At 46.4% G+C, this 17525-nt stretch overlaps 2 protein-coding genes across 2 annotated transcripts in view; both read left to right on the forward strand.

Moving 5' to 3' along the window:
* The window catches only part of CHAT (choline O-acetyltransferase), a 60778-nt gene extending 53979 nt beyond the window's left edge, over positions 1–6799 (forward strand). Inside the window, exons 13-16 of the mRNA XM_010854445.1 lie at positions 293–437; positions 590–652; positions 4696–4833; positions 6530–6799. Of these exons, the coding sequence (XP_010852747.1) occupies positions 293–437; positions 590–652; positions 4696–4833; positions 6530–6799 (616 nt within the window). The remainder of the gene's footprint in view (positions 1–292; positions 438–589; positions 653–4695; positions 4834–6529) is intronic.
* Positions 6800–15527: 8728 nt separating this feature from the next.
* Positions 15528–17525, forward strand: part of LOC104999015 (chromosome unknown open reading frame, human C10orf53) — a 9605-nt gene continuing 7607 nt past the window's right edge. Inside the window, exon 1 of the mRNA XM_010854446.1 lies at positions 15528–15624. Within this exon, the coding sequence (XP_010852748.1) occupies positions 15528–15624 (97 nt within the window). The remainder of the gene's footprint in view (positions 15625–17525) is intronic.

Raw genomic sequence — 17525 nt, forward strand, 5'->3', positions numbered from 1 at the left:
TTGGGACTTTAAAAAAAAAATAATAAAAACAACTACCAGTCATGTCTCCCTTATATTTTATATCCACACAGTATCACCCTCACAGGAAACTGTGCTCAGCTCTTCATATCAGAGCCTCCCCAGCATTCATCTTTGGGGAATCTCCTCCAGAATTCTATTAGCATTAAAATGAAAGACTGCCAAGTGAAGGCAGGACTGTAAAAATCAAGGCAGGCAAGGCTATTTTTCCTTCAGCATTTATGACTCCCTGAGAAGGCAGCACCGTCTACCGTTCCCCCTTCATCCTGTGCAGGCTCCACGGGAAACTCGTGCCCACCTACGAGAGCGCCTCCATCCGCCGGTTCCAAGAGGGACGGGTGGACAACATTCGATCGGCCACGCCAGAGGCGCTGCGTTTTGTGAAAGCCATCGCTGACCACCACACAGCCGCCGTGCCGGTAAGTCTTGTTGGCCTGAGGGGTCTCAAGGAGGTCAGTGGGGCAGCTGTGGGCCGCCTGTGGCTCAGCCCCGGGACACCCAGCTCCTTTGGCTGGTCTGTACCTGAGCAGCCTCTTAAAGCCCCGTGCACTGTGTCTCTGTCCATTTATAGGATTCGGAGAAGCTGTTGCTCCTGAAGGATGCCATCCGAGCCCAGACAGAGTACACGGTCATGGTGAGTGACCTCGCCTGAGCTCAGGACCCCCGCTGTGCCCAGAGCCGGGGCCGCAGCACAGCCTCTGGGTGACAGCTGGGCCGCCTCCTATGCAGCGACTTGGTGAGGCCACCTTGCCTCCAGAGCCTCCTCTTTCTTATTTTTAAAAGCTGCGTAACACAGCACTCCTGCTTTTTACGTGGATTTTACAGGAATACAATGACTGGTCTTTGAAACAACACCAGTAATAACAGCACCGACATGTAAAGCACCTTACAGCTTGTGTAAGAGAAGGCAGACCTATATGGTCTGCACAGTCTCGGGTGAGGCAGTGTTTTTTCCCCCCAGGGCTGTTTCTGCCTTCTTATTCTCCATGTATTTATTTATTTATACTGCTTGTGAATACAAAGATTTTTTTTTGCTGAAAGTTAATGGTGAAATTGAAATGGTAAGGGAAATGCTTTCCTGGGTTAGGAAAATAATATATTTTCTGGCACTGCAAAGCCATCATTTGCATACAAACCAAAAATAAGCTACTGCTTGGACTGGTGATCAATATATTAATTGTGAATCATTCTGATATAGTCTCTGAAGGATCATACAATCTATGGAAAGGAATTTACTTGGTATTTACTCTGTTTGCTATCTATATATCTGAAAGCAAGCACAACATAGATCTGGGTTTTAGAACTAGCCAGCATAGGCTTTTCTCCAGTTCAGTTGCTAGGTCCCTGATCCATCTAAATGGGTGTCTGTTCTGTTTGGCGAAAGTCAAGCTTGCTGTCATGTCTTCTGTGGGTGTCCTTTGTTTTTCTGCTCTATGCCAGGCAAGGCGTTAGGTGCTGGCAAATAAAAAACGAAGCCCTTTCCTTGGGGAGTTCACTACGTAGTAGGGAAAAGAGGCCTTAACTGTTTCAGGAAGTAGCAGAGAACATGGAGGAGTAAGTTCCTTCCGCTTGGGAAAGCCAGGTGAGCTCCCCAGAGGAAGTAGTGCTTCATCCGAGACTTAAAGCAGGAGGTGTTTGTCGGTAAAGGCAGACGGGAAGGATGGCCCTAGAAGGGAGCAGCATGCGCACAGGCAAGGGCTTACAGTTGTTACTTATCGAGCTCTCTTTCTAGTAAAACTATTGGAGGATGTAGACCACTAATGTAAGAGAATAAAACACAAAAGAGAAAATCACAGACTTAAACATCAGAAGATTCTACACCAGGAGGAGGTCGAGAACAAGGATGAGAGCAAAGGGAGGTCCCAAGCTGACAGCTGTTCAGCAGACCCAGGGAACAGTCAGTCCACAGAGAAGCAAGAAGTGAAAGGAGAAATTAAACTGGTAAATTGTCTGATACATTTTTATGCATTAAGGGAAGTTTTACAGTTCTGGCTGAGGACTTACGAATCATAAATTGTAGATGCATAGAAAGATAAGCAAGTGGGAAAATCATAATTTAATCATTTACAAACTGTCAATTCTAGGGAACACAAAAAAACTGATTAAGGAAATCTAATCCTAACACACGCAGGACTCAGGACTCAGCTGTGAATACTTGCATAATTATAGCCATGTAAACACTGAATGTTGATCAAGTGACAAGGAGTTCAAATCTAACTCTGTTGGAAGCATTGGGGAGTGGAAGTATATTTGGGAAGGAGGGTATCAAAGAGCCAAGTTTCATCTTCTATAATAAGGAAATTGAAAAACGCAGTAGCAGCAGTCTAAGCATAGTATTCAGAACTAAGAAAGCCAGTTGCTAAAAGGGTTCCAAGTGATTGCTTCTGTGGAGAGGGACTCAGTGCTGGCAAAGTGACATTAAGTCTTTGGCTTATTTGGTGTTTTTTTAAACTATAAATATACAACTTTGATAATTTAAAATTTTATGAAAACTTTAGGGAAATATTCTCCAAAGCATTGCCATAGGGTTCTGCTGTGTTAACTATTTTAAGTTGGTGGAAACAACTAAATAAAAGAGATCAGGGATGGGGAGAGGAGAGCCATAAAGATGCTTTGTAGGTCCCCGGTTGGATGTGCGGGGTAAGGGATGGAGGAGGAAACCAGGAAAGCTCCATGTATCTGGCAAGTATATTTGGCAGAGGTTCTGGAGAAGGAAATCCCAAGGAAAGGAGCGGACGTGGTCCAGACACGCTGCCACGTCCCCTCAGCACCGTGTGCTTCTCCTTCCCAGTACTTACGCAGTTTGTGATCCGAGTTTATTTGTATGATTGGTTAATACGCCTCCCACCCCACCCAGGGCTCCAGGAGGCTGAGTCCGCGACTGCTTTGTGTTCCAGCAGCTTCTCAGGCACATAGTAGGCACTCAGTTCAGGTTCTTGAATGAACAGAAGACCGGATGTTGAGTCATTTTGCTCGTTACTACTCATGGCTCTGATCCAAAGAATCTGTTGAATCAACCCCAGTTGCTACAGGAACTTCAGAGATGGTGAAAACCGGGGTGGACTGGCTGCTGTACAGTGTAGCTGCTCTCACAGATCTGCACAAAGCAGTCAGTACATAGCGGTGACCTGAGAAATTAAACGCGTGTCTACTTCATAGCTGGTCTGTCTCACAGCTCTTCGCCTCTGTCCTAACGGGGCATGTCCAAAGTGAGTGGTGATTGTATAACATGTCTTTTCAGCCTATAATTAGGTGTGTTTGGAGAGACTGGGGCCCCTGAGTCATCTTTATGCATCCATTCTCACCTGAAAGAGAACAGCTGTCAAATTCCAAAACGTACCTTGTAAACCTGAACAAAGTTCACTGTGGTCGAAGATCTCCGCCTCTGTGGGGCCTTAACAGCTAAGGGGCCGTCTCATGTAACCGTGAAACCCCCAGGAATTACTCAGTTACCCTGATGTTGATCCAGAGGTTATTACAAGAGGCCAGAGGAGGGACTTCCCTGGGAGCACAGTGGGTAGGAATCCCCCTGCCAATGCACAGGACACGAGTTCAGTCCCTGGTCCGGGGGGATTCCACATGCTGTGGAGCAGCTAAGTCCGTGAGCCTCAACTCTGAGCCCACGTGCTGCAGCTACCGAAGCCCAGGAGCCCTGCAGCCTGTGCTCTGCAGGAGGAGAAACCACGGCAACGAGAGGCCCGCACACCACAGAGAAGAGTAGCCCCCACTCACTGCAACCAGAGAGCGCCCACAGAAAGCAGCGAAGATGCAGCATGGCCAAAAAGAAAATAAATACATTAAAAAAATTATTTTAAAAGAAAGAGGCCTCTATGTCTCCTTCAGCCCCACAAATTGCCCCAATCAAACATGTAATCTGTGCAAAACCCCTGTGCCTGCTGCACACAGCCTCCTGTGGGGAAGACAGAAAAGACTGCCCTGGCTCCACTGTCCCCTTCCAGCCACACCACCACCCCTGAGCTCCTCCTGTGTAGAAGTCTCCACTGCTATTCTCTTATCCTTTGATAAGATTTCAAGTACCTGTGACAAAAAGAAAGACCTTTTCTTCATCCAACAACCCTTGAAAATGTGAGCTGAGCCTCTGCTAAGCTGTCTAGCTCCTGTCTCAAAATTACTCTTAGATTATGAGTCCAGTTCAGTTGAATTGATTCTGAGCCTGTGAAACAGCAGCCAAGATTCGAGGACACCTCGGCACCCTCGGCCCCTCATTCCTGGGGCTCCTGCTGGAGGATGAAGTGCTGGTTGTGGTGAAGGCCCATCAGTGACAGCCTGGGGCACCCCTGCCCAGGTTCTGCCCCTGCAGGGGTGCCCAGGAGGGCCAAGCCAGCCCTGCTGTTTCCACTTGGAGCATGAGGGGTTATACACACTGAACCTCGGCAGGGACCATGCTGCTGGGGGGCGGGCAGTCAGACTCACTGGCTTTTAACTCGGGCATCCTCATCTAGAACCCTACCTGCTCTGGCTTATCCCGGGTGTGGAGAAATACACAAGGAGCAGAGGTCATGTAGGAGTGCTTGGTCCTGGGTGGCCACCACACACGGATGTGGTCCACAGCAAGCACTGGGTGGGCAAGAGCCATCAGAGTGCCCACGAGCTTTGCAGACTAGAGAGGAGAGAAGGAGGGGAAGCCCGTGTCTCAAGTCCTGTTCTCTGTCTCAGGCCATAACAGGGATGGCCATCGACAACCACCTGCTGGGGCTGCGGGAGCTGGCCCGGGAAATGTGCAAGGAACTGCCCGAGATGTTCACGGATGAAACATACCTGATGAGCAACCGGTTTGTGCTCTCCACCAGCCAGGTACTGCCCCAGCGCAGCCAGCACCTGAGAGCATTTAGTGGAAGCAGTGGGCTTTCTCACAAGCTGAGTGATTACAGCCCACTGCTCGGAATCAGCCCGGTCCTGGCTCTGCTTCCAGTGAACTGCATGCCCTTCAGCAGAAGGACCAAAATGCTCAGAGTGCTGCTTTCCCCATCTTCTAAATGTGCGTAATCACAAATGCCTCCTTAGCAGCGGTGGGCAGGATGGGAGAATACCCACTCTGGTGCCCTAACCACTAGGCATATTCTTCCAGTGTTGCCCAGGAGGTGGTGTCCTCTGGGCCCAGAGGCAAGTCCTGGCTCAATCAGATGCAATGATGTAGGTAGAAAGCCCAGACCCCCCGTGCTTGGCACGGGCAGGGTCCTCCAAGCAGGTCACAGACCTCATCATAAGGGGCCAGTCCGGCATCTCCTAAACCAGCGCTACCGCCTTGCTCTGTTGGAGGACCGCCGACGCAAAAACAGAACACGATCTGTTAGAGAAAGGCAGCCATCTAGAAGAGAAGATACCTACCCCCCTCCCCATACCCCGCCCTCCAAACGTCAGTTTACTGAAACTCCACCTCATCTGCGAAAAGCAGAACGTGGGCAAGAACAAGGGCAGATAAAGCTGTGTTTGAGGATAAGAGCCCACTCGGTAGTTTCGTTTTGTCATTATGGCAGTGAGCTTGCAGCCATGAGTAAAAGAGGACAGAGCACAGCAGCATAAATTCTTCAGGAAACCATCCGTGGGCACGAAGTGCCTCGGAACGCTGTATGGCCTTCGGCTGTGGCACGGCAAATTGATCTGACAATGAGGTGACTCTATTAGCAAGACTAATGGTCTGTTCTGCCCCATTAAAACGGCCAGTGTCATTTCTGAAGGCCTGAGCACACAGATCCTGTGGGCTTAAAACACACACCGCCCTGCACCTCCACAAGAGCGTGCTCCATTTCCCCTCTGAAACCAGCTAATACAATTAATTCAGGGTGTGGTGGTATTTTTTTTCTCCAACTGCAATGAACATTGATGGCTTCAATGCCTTCAGAAGCACTTTTTCTTGGCTTGTGATCTGCATTATAAAATCGCAGCCCTCTGAATTCAAAATGTATCAGGTACATAACTAAAAACTCCAGTTGATGGCAATCTCTGAGACGCCCAGTGCTGGGTAATTGTGCGTGACCAGGCTGTGGGGAGAAAAGCAGACCAGCCAGGCAATACTGACAGTAATTAAGGATGTGGGAAAAAATCGACAGAGAAGAGGAGCCAGATTTCCTCCAGTTCATAAATTACTCCCTCTGGGAAGCCATCTAACTGTTGGGTGCCACCAGGGTGCCGTTTAGTAAATTGCTCTGATTGCCTGGGTGATTCAAACAGCCCCCAGGTGAAGGAGAGATTCGGCCCAGCACCGGGTCACTCTGGGAGCTTCCAACTCCACGAGTAGCGCAGGTTTCACACCAGGGAGGGGCTTATGGCCTCCCTTCTGATTCATGCAGTTAGATGGGTTTGTTTTGATGACTCTGGCTGTGGCCATGCATGATGAAGCAGTCCGTTGATGTGCTTAATTCAGTCACACACCCAGGTGGGAAATAGTCAAAGAGAAGCAAATATCTCCTTGAGGCCCCTGGACTGCTAGAACATCATGCTTTGCGCAGACTTTCAGAACAAGCAACTTCTGACCTGTCCTCTCCTCCAGGTACCCACCACCATGGAGATGTTTTGCTGCTATGGTCCCGTGGTACCCAATGGGTACGGTGCCTGCTACAACCCCCAGCCAGAGAGCATCCTTTTCTGCATCTCTAGCTTCCACAACTGCAAGGAGACATCATCAACCAAGTTTGCCAAAGCTGTGGAAGAAAGCCTTCTTGACATGAGACGCCTCTGCAGCCTGCCACTGTCTGCCACAGGCAAGCCACCGGCAACAAAGGAAAAAGTAACAAGGCCCAGTCAGGGGCACCAACCTTGATGGCTGCCACCAGCTTTCAACTCCTCAACCCAGCATTCTGCAGCTGCCAGACCCCGCCGAACCCCTTGCTCCCAACCTTCACCCCAGCTTTCTGTAGCTTCTCTATAACTCCAGACCCAACACAGACCACATTGAGGCATCACACAAAGCTGGACTGGTAGGAGGAATGCATCCCTCATGAGGCATGGGAATCGTCATTATTTATCAAGGTGTCCTCGGGCCTGTGTGTTGGGAAATAAGACTAGCCTGGCTCTGAGGCGGCCCGGGTGAGATGTGGAAGCCACCACTGACTTCCCTCTGTAGCCACAGCAGCTCAGTATTGGTGTGTGCTTCCCAGCAGGACCTAGCATGTCCAGTGAAAGAATGAGTCACCTTATTATGTGCAATGCACCCAAATGAACCATGAAGGAAGAGGCTAACCCCAGGTCATTGCTTTGTGTCCCTTGGGGAGGAGTAGAGGGCTTTGTTTTCAGATTCAAAGCAGTCTGATCCTGGCATTCAGAGCGACCCGCCCTGAGACATGTGGTCCTGTAAGCAGTACCCACCCCTGACACACACACACACACACACACACACACACACACACAGCCCAAGTTAATTTAAAATACAGTGATCTGGGCCTGCAAACACTTTTCTCCTTTTGCCTCCCGGAAGCAGCCTTCCACTGAGTTCAGAAAATCTGGTCTGGCTATTCTGAAAGGGGAAGAAAATGGTCTGCCATTTCCCTGGAGCAGCTCTGCTCCCTGCTTTCTCCGGGGGCCTGGCAGGGCCCGGTCCACCTCCCCAGGGATCTGCCACTTGCTTTTTTTCTGGTTGCCTTCCCACTCGCCTTCACAAAAAACATGCCCTGATAGGTGATCTGCCTTTAGGAGGAGAGCAGGATGCTTCGGGGGTTTCTGCTGCTGCTGTTTACTTGTTTTGTTTCGTTCATTCTTGAGAGGCTTTTAAGAAAAGCACTGTGACATTAATTTCAGAATACGGTCTCAGTGGCCTAAGCTGGACATCCGTGGATAGCTGGGACTAAAATGCATGTGAAGGAGCCGAAATCAAAGCTCTTAACTGGCCTGGGGGCTGAGGGCACAGCTGGTGAAGAGAGGGGCTGGGAGGAGGGAATGGCTGTGCACAGAGCCAGCCCTGATGGAGGGGCCAACAGTCCACAGAACTGACCTGAGAATGTCCGGGGAGGCAGTGCTCATGGAGGAGATGGTGAGAGGCACTTTCTGCTAGGGCATATTTTTATGGGAAAGCAACCAGAAAAATCAAAACTGCAAATAGCCAAGGCAGCTTGCTTCTGTCCAGAGGAGGTGCAGAACTGGGCTCCTATCACACTGAGTTCTGCCATGCTTCCTGTGAGTTTTCCTAAAAAAAGAAACGCCCTTTACTCCTCCCACAAAGACACGAGCCAATGACCTCCCCATCCCGCTCTGTATCACCCTCCACTGTGGCCCAGGGACCCTTAATGTGTCTCTTCTTCGGAGCACTGTGCAAGCTCTCTGCCCTTTGACTAACATAGAAGCAGGCAGGCTGAGATGGGGGAATATTTTGACCTTTGCTGGGACCTTTGATAACACAGACATCCCTAAGCTGTGAATTCCTTGAGCCAATGGTTTCAGGCTGAGAATTTCTATTGTATGATCCAGGAGATTGTGGCACTGCCCCTTCAAAACCATTGGTCTGCAGAGTCCACGCTGCTTCCCTCGCGTGTCCACCTTTCTGCTCCCCCTGGAAAAGCACAGCCCAAGAGTCCCAGGGGTGTTTGGAGAACTGCTGTCCAGCTGCTGTAAGCCGACTCAAAGCTACCTACTTGTTTCCAGCAAATGACCACGGTGGAGATCCAAGTTCTCTTCTGGTTTCTCTCCAAAAGTTTCTGGGTGGGTAGACAGCTCTGGTTTGGGGATCAAGCAGCCTCACTGGTCTTGGCCAAGAGACTTAAAAAGCCCAGAGACTCAAGTTCTTCCATCATCAAATGGGGACAAGAGCATCCCGGCCTTGTGAGCTTGTCAGGATGGTAGGTCACGTGTGTAAAGGGCCTTGCATGAGCAGGTGGGCACTGGTGCCCGCTGTCGGGATGATGTTACCCCAGCAGGCACTGTTCAGGTGATGTTTGTTTCACACTTTCTCTCAAACACTCATTCGTCAGAACCAAACACATCTGCCATTTTCTGAGCTTGGGGAAAGGGAACTGACTGTGCATTCCGATATCAACCATGTGTGGATGGCAGACGTTTGGCAGGAGGGAACAGCTCCTCTCTCCGAGGGAGGGGCTGGAAGCTGGTCTTCCCCCTCCAAGTTCAGGTGGGTACACTGAGCCTTTACATAAAGGCAGTGCTGAGCCATGGCCTTGGCCATCTCTGTGGGGACCCTGGTAAAGGAGACTGTCCCAAGAGTCCTCAGAGAGATGATGAAACTTGGAGACTCAGATTTGGGGGGACAATGATGCATAATAAAAATGTATGTGGCCACCTTACAATACTGCTAAGTTGCCAAAATATATAAAGTTGATATTTGAGTTCTATTTTTATAAAACAGTTCTAGATTTATGGCAATATGTACATGTGTATTTATAGCCTTTTGATTTTAAGTTATAGTTTTGTGCTTTAAAGAAATATATGTGTGATGAAAGAACTGTATATTGAAAGCACTATATTCAAATTATTTAAAGACTGTAAGTCTATATTCAATAAACAGTAATGCCAAGAAAGATGGCATTGGCTGCTGTTGCTGCCCAGAAATGCTATAAAAACTTGTGTAGTAAATTCTGTCAGCTGGGTCAACAATTCATTCGCCTTTGTCTGAGGTCTGACAACAGCAACTGCTGCTGCTGCTGCTGCTAAGTCGCTTCAGTTGTGTCCGACTCTGTGTGACCCCATAGACGGCAGCCCACCAGGCTCCCCCGTCCCTGGGATTCTCCAGGCAAGAACACTGGAGTGGGTTGCCATTTCCTTCTCCAGTGCATGGAAGTGAAAAGTGAAAGTGAAGTCGCTCTGTTGTGTCTGACTCTTCGGACCCCATGGACTGCAGCCCACCAGGCTCCTCCGCCCATGGGATCTTCCAGGCAAGAGGACTGGAGTGGGGTGCCATCGCCCTCTCCGACAACAGCAACAGTGGATGTCTAAAACACAGGAGCTGGGAGAGAAAGAGCAGGAGAGAACTTGGTTTCTCCTAGTGTGTGGCATGTGTAGGGTGAGGGACAGAGAGGTTTCAGGGGTATTTGTGATCAGGTTGGGTATAGAGATGGGTGTCCCCACTTAAGTCTGTAAGAACATGCATGAGCAGAGTGAAGTGGAGGGAAAAGACCCGGTTTGGAGGCGGGATGCCCGAACTACAGACACAGCTCCGCTCTAACAGCAGGATGGGCTGACTCTGGGGTGTCACTTTCACCTCCCCGGCCCTCAGTTTCCTCATCTGTAAAATGGGAATATTGATATCAGCACTACCCATTTCCAGGTTGTGGCAAAATGACATAAGATAGTCATTGTTCGAAAATTTGGAAGTGATATAAAAATTCGACATTCTTATCGCAGGCTCACAAGTACATGTGCATACACTCCCTGAACCCTGCATGGCCCTGCACCCTGCACAGATATATTCCAAACTGCAAAAGCCCCTCCACAACCCCAAGAACCCACAGAACCTGAACTGTTGTTGCTATTGTTTAGTCGCTCAGCCATGTCCAACTTGTTTCAACCCTGTGGACTGTAGCCCACCAGACTTCTCCGTCCATGGAATTCTCCAGGCAAGAATACTGGAGTAGGTGGCCATTTCCTTTGATCCCCAACCCTGGGAATGAACCTGAGTCTCCTGAATTGGCAGGAAGATTCTTTACCTGGGAAGCCTGAACCAGAACCAAGATCCCTCCAAATAGAAGCCCAAATGCTTTCTGAAAAGCCCAACAGGAATCTTCAAGTGCATGAATTTGTGGATTGGGATGCAAAGGAGGCATTATCCAAAAAGACAATGGCTAAGAATGTTCCAGGAGCAATGAAGGGGATACGAAGGAACAGGATGAAAGTAACGTGGCTTTGCTCTTGTTGGCCCCAAAATAACCAGATGTAGGTGACAGAGAAGAGTAACAACAGGCAAGCCAACCCCCAATGAGCAAAATAATGCCCCCCCTCCTGTTCGTCTGAAGGTCCTGGAGGTGGACATGGGTACATTCAGGTAGACATGTTAAGAGGCATCGCTCCCAGGTTCACAAGAGCAACCACAATTTTCTAAATTACACCTAAGCGGTTCCCTTGGGGACAGAGGGAGAACCAGTACCGTGGCTTCCCTTTATAAACTGAGGCAGCCTCTCAGCTTCTCTGTTTCTCTGAGTCTTCCTTCCACAGCAGCCCCTTGAGTCTGCAGGGTGAACAGTGTGGCATCCTCCTATCACGAGAGAGCGCCTTTCTCAAAGCCCCGTTCACCCTCGTGTCCTAAGGACCAGCTCTCTCTTTGCTCTCTTCTACTGCTTCTTCCATCTCCTCATGGGATTTCACTTCCTATTTCTGTTCCTTTCATGTCATTGGATCCATCTGTCCTTGGTCTCTTACATATAAGAAACTGCAAAACAGCAGGCTGAACTGATAGAGGAGGGCCCCTTCCACTATAAAAAGATACACACAAAGAGGAAAAAAAAGTTTAAACACATAGTCAAGTTCAAAACAAAGAAAATAAACCCACATTCTAGGGGGGGAGAAAACCCGCTATCCAAAACAGAGCAGTGAGCAGGAGCTAAAGGTGTATCGGAGCAGATACAGACTCCAGCAGTCGACAGTGGTCTTCTCCACCCCTGCAAGCTGAGAGGACATAACCTCAGCCCAGCCAGGGTCAACACTGAACCAGAACCTCAGAGAGGTGTCCTAACTCTGTAAAAAGAACTAGAAGCACTCTGCCCATCAGTCCACGCGAGCACTGAGGAGCCACGCTATTCACATAGGGCTGCAGATGATGGGAAAGGACATCCACAAGAACTTTCATTATAAATGTATGCTATATGTGGATGTAGAATCTGAGTCTTATCTCTAAAGCAGGAATTCCAAACCAATAATTTATTCAAATTGCCTAGGTCAGTAAGATCCAAAGGACCTCAGCAGGATCAATTACAAAACCAATTTCCACAACCCTGAACACACCAAAACCCCCATGGGGGAAAACACTCCATTAAAAATGAGGTCACGGGCAAAAAACACAAACAGCACAAGAAATGGCTTATAGGAGGGAAAGCAGCAGATAAGACAAATAGGTGAACAACACTGCAAAGGCTAGAGAAAAGAGATGACTGAGAGAGCTATGAAATAGATTCATTTAACACTGCAAAGAAATAAAATCTATGGAAAAGGGAGAGAATAGGGGGAAAGCACTATTTAAAGAGAAAATGGCTAAGAATATTCCAGAATCCAAAAAACACATCATTCTAAAACCCATGGTCAAAAAAGAAATAATAGTGGAAATTTTAAAATATTTAGAGCAAGAAAATAGAGATACCTCATATCAAGACCTCTGGGATAGGAACTTCCCTGGCAGTCCAGTGGTTAAGATGCTGTGCTTTGAATACAGAGGGCCCTGGTTCAATCCCTGGTCGGGGAACTAAAATCCCATATACCTCATGGAGTGACCAAAAGGTTTATTAAAAAATAAGATAAAATAGATGAGTAACAGGGATTTACTGTATAGCACAGGAAACTTTATTTTTTAAAAAAGCCTCTGAGATACAGCAAAAGTGATGCTTTGAGGGAAATTCATACTTGCAACAGAAAAGAGGAAAGACTCGAGACTGACGAGTTAAGATAGCTTAAAAAAGTAAGAAAAAGGATCAAACAGTAGACTCAAAGAAAGTAGAAGGAACAGTAAACTCAAAGAAAGTAATAAAGACAAAAACAGCTATCAATGAAAGAAAAAATAAGAACAACAGAGAAGCTAACCAACGGAAAAGTTGATTCTTTGAAAAGACTAACAAAATAGACAAGTCACAGGTAAAGCCAATAAAATAAAAAAAGAAGGTCAAAAATAAGTAATATTATGAATAAAAACTCACCTAACCACAATAAAGTAGACAATAAAAAGATGGCAAAAATTCATCAACCAGTTTATGTCAAAAATGTCAAAAAACATTTTTGTTTTTTGACAAAACAACTCAGATTGAAAATTTCTTAGAAAAATATAATTAAGACTGATGTAAGAAGAAATAAAATTTCTGGATAGTGCTATAATCTTAAACTGATGTGGTGATTTAAAATCTTCCCACTCCGGGGATAAATAATAAAAAATTAATAGAAATCAAAAGAAATGGTTAAGGTAGCTACATAAGATCAATATGTAAAAGTCAACTTCATTTTATACAACAATAAAATCACAATGCTAAACATATGACTTAGGGAATTCCCTGGCAGTCCAGTGGTTAGGACTCTGCACTTTCACTCGTGCGGATGAGTTTGATCCCTGGTCAGGGAACTAAGATTCCACAAGCTACACGGAGTGGCTCCCCCGAAAAAAGAAAAAAAAAAATACATGACTTGCAGTAAATCTAACAAAATACATGCAAAACCATACACAGATAATGATAAACAACACTTAAAGGCATTGCTGCTGCTGCTGCTGCTAGGTCGCTTCAGTCGTGTCCGACTCTGTGTGATCCCACAGAAGGCATTGAGGATGATCTAAATAAAGGAGAGGGGTGTGTGCACACACGTGCTTAGTCGCGTCTGACTCTTTGTGACCCCATATGCTGTAGCTCGCCAGGCTCCTCTGTCCATGGGATTTCTCAGGAAGAATACTGGAGTGGGTTGTCATTTCCTACTCTAAAGGATCTTCCTAACCCAAGGATCTGTCTTTTATGTCTCCTACATTTAGCAGGTGGGTGCTTTACTAGCATCATCTGGGAAGCCCCATAGGAGAGATATTTCAGTATGGTATATAGGAAGGCCTCAGAAACATTCAGTTTTCCCTAAGTTGATCTCTAGATTCAATGCAACTTCAGGAAAAATTCTCAATGGGAGAACTTCTGTTTCTGGTTACAATAGAGTAGTTTAATTCAGACTATGCCTCCTACATAAGATATCTTTAAAAACCTGGCATATATATTTTTAAAATCTTCCTAAAAATCATAAAAGAGCTAACTGGATTAGGATCAGGGAGAGGATGAGAGCGAGCATTGCACTGAGATGCTTTTTCTCTGGAGATATCTAGTGATCTTGAATAGGCAACCTAAAAGATGAGATGCAGTTTTGAGTTTGCAGTTAGGCTTCCAAAAACTGGAGTGTTAAACACCACCAAATGAATCTTGGTAAGCCACCACCCTCATTGGGCCAGGATCCAAAAAGACTGCACCACAGAAATGAGGGGGAAAAATACAAATAAACCAACCTCCACATGGACTGCAGCCCAGTTTCAGGCCATCTGGATGGCTAAGCAAATCTCAAACCCTGAAATTGTATTAAGATGATCCTGGGTTGCTGGTGCTACCAGGCCCTGGCAAGAAGTGAAAAATAAAGTCTTCCATAGAGGAAAATAACATCATGCTTGGCCTCAAATTATTTCTACAAATAAGTTTTCTAATACAGTGTCCAGTACACAATTAAAGTAAACCAAGCACTCTAGGAGACAAGACAAATCAACAGAAACTAGCAGAAATAACAATAGAAAAGGACACACAGGGTCTCCAGATAGTGGAATTCCCAAGCACAGAGTATAACACAAGTATTTTTATAATGATCAAGAAGATAACACCAGGCCTAAGAAACCTGGCAAGAAATTCAACTGTATAAAAAAGTGGCACAGCAAATTTGAAAAGGAACTAAACTAAAATTCTAGAGTTGAAAAATAAACAGCTGAAATAATGAACGAGATTGATGGGTTTCATAGCATTTAAGACACAACTGCAGAGAAAATTAATAAACTGGATTACAAGCAAAAATGAACATATGTATACACACATACACAATCCCAAATGAAGCATGGAAGAAAGAAAGAAAATGCAGGAGAGAAGAGACCGTGAGAATAATACCGTGGGAATGCAATGGGAATGCAATGAGAATGCGTTGAGAAAGTGTAACATACATTTAACTGGAGTTCTGGAAAAGTGAGCAAAGGGGCCAGAAGCAATATGTGAAGAGATAATGGCTCAAAATTGTCCAAAAACAGATGAAAGACTTAAATTCACAGTTTCAAGAGTTCCAACAAATAACAGGCTAGAGAAATAAAAAGACATCATACAGACCTTACAAAGGTTTCCAGTTTATACCACGTGCTTGACTTGCCTGGGAAGGTTACTTGGCCATTCCAAGCTTCTGTTTTGTAAATACAAAACATAACCTACTTCATAAGAACGGCAAAATGATTAAATGAGATAAAACTGAACGTGTTAGCTTGTCGCCTGACATAAACTTTATGTAACTAGCTGTATATGTCGTTAAGTGCTATTATTTATCATTAACACTTGCCACACCAGGTTGAAATACCGTGTTTACCAGCTTGTGAGGGTTGCGAGAGCAAGTGGCTTCCGACATCACTACATTTTTCTGCACCTCAGAAGTAGGCACACAGTAGGTGCAGGCATTCAAGATTCCTCATCCCCAGTCCCCACGCCAGGCACTTGGTTGGTCATTTGGGGTGCAGGTCCTCCAGCTCCACCCACAACCTCTGTGGCCCCACCCACCCCGCGTGACCACGCCCACCCCCGCCTAAGGCCAGAAGAGCAGTTGCCTAGCAGTGTGTATTGCGCTGTAACCCCAGCAAGAGGCCTGGCATGCCCGAGAACGCGCAGGTCATCATGCGCTATGGGCCATACAGCTCAATCGGTCTGCCAGTGGAGCACCGCACCTATCGCCTGGAGGGCCTGCTAGGTAGGCAGCCGAGCGCCAAAGGGCCATCCAACTGCCCGTGCTCAGGGGCACCCCAGCCTCTGAGCATCTGTGCAGCCTGTGCCCTCTGCCTAGACTTCCTTCCTTCCTACTTTCTCTGGAAGTCTTCCCTAAACCCCTGCTGCCTAGTATTAAGGGAAGAACAGACATACACGGTGACCCCACTGGGTGCTGAGTAGCAAATTTCCTGAATAGAGAGATTACATGCCTTGCTTTACACATTGGGGAACTGAGGATCAGGAGTATTAAGTGACTTTTCCAAGGTCACCTGGCTGGAAAATGGCAGAGAGTCTATTCCTTGATCTTCCATTCATACAATAAGCCTTTATTGAGCATCTTGTATTTGTTGGACACTCTTCCAGATACCGAGGACACACCGGTGAACAAGATGCAAGACCCTGAAGTGCGTGTGTCCTTGTCGGCTACTAATTGTCAGCTGTGCCATGCTTCTGATAGAGCAGCATAATCATAGTGGGACCTCCCACTGGCCGTAATTGGAGGGGAGAGGAAAGAGAACTAGACTTACTTGCCTGAATTACATTTGAGTTGAGCTTTAAAGAATGAGGAGAAGCTAACTAGGGAAAAGGAAGGAAGAGCATTCCAGGCAGTGGGACTGATGTCTGCAAAAGCTGCAAGCATGAACAAATGACCTGTGTCTTTGTTGAACTGATGGGAGGATGAGGCTGAGAGGTGGACAGAGGCCAGATCCAGCAGGCTGCATTGTGTTAGGCAGGGGAATGAGACTGTGACTGCTGCACGCAGGACAGATTAGAGGGCCAGGAATGGAAGCAGGGAGATGAGGGGCTGCTGGGGCGGTCCAAAGGAGAGATAACAGTAGCTTGGGCCAGAACGGCCATAAAGGGGTGGTGGATTAAAGTAAAAGCATTGGTGCTCCCTAAGAGGATGGAGATGGGAGGAGCGGGTCAGGAGGATGCGCTTCAGATCCAGCCAGTGTCTGGCTAGAAAACCCCAGAGTTCACAAAAACACTGCTTGAGCTCGTAAAATCAGCATGGTTTAAGTATACAAAATGAACACACAAACATCAGTTGTAATTCTATATCTAGCAATGAACAATCTGAAAAGGAAACTAACAACTCTGTTTACAATAGCATCTAGAAGAACAGAACACATATGACCAGATTTAACCAAGGAGATGCAAATCTTATACACTGAAAGCTACAAACATTGCAAAAAGAAATGAGAGAAAATCAAAGTAAATGGGAAAATATACCATGGGCATGGATTTAAAGGCTTAATAGTGCTAAGATGACAATACTTCTCAAAGTGGTGTACAGATTCAATGCAATTCATATCAAAATCTTGGTGATGGTTTTTTTGCAGAAATGGAAAAAGTCATCCTAAAATCCATAGGTAATTTCAAGGGATTGAGACTAGCCCAAACGATCTTGAGAAAGAACAAAGTTGGAGGTATCACACTTGCTGATTTCATAACTTACTCAAAATTATAGTAATCAAAATACCATGATACTTTCATAAGGATAAACATAAAGAGCAATGGAATAGAATCCGGACAGTAAATCATCACATTTCCAGTCAATTGACTTTTGTCATGAGTGTCAGGACTATTCAATGGGCACATTTTTTATTCTTTTACAAGTTTTACGGGAAAAACTGGATGTCCACATGAATATCTTTTGAATAAAATTAGACTCTTATACTCCTTGGAAGGAAAGTTATGTCCAACCTAGATAGCATATTCAAAAGCAGAGACATTACTTTGCCAACAAAGGTTCGTCTAGTCAAGGCTATGGTTTTTCCTGTGGTCATGTATGGATGTGAGAGTTGGACTGTGAAGAAGGCTGAGCGCCGAAGAATTGATGCTTAATGAAGTGTGGTGTTGGAGAAGACTCTTGAGAGTCCC

The sequence above is a fragment of the Bison bison genome, unplaced genomic scaffold (genome assembly GCF_000754665.1).
Source record: "Bison bison bison isolate TAMUID 2011002044 unplaced genomic scaffold, Bison_UMD1.0 scf7180017864341, whole genome shotgun sequence".
In the NCBI taxonomy this organism is placed as follows: domain Eukaryota; kingdom Metazoa; phylum Chordata; class Mammalia; order Artiodactyla; family Bovidae; genus Bison; species Bison bison.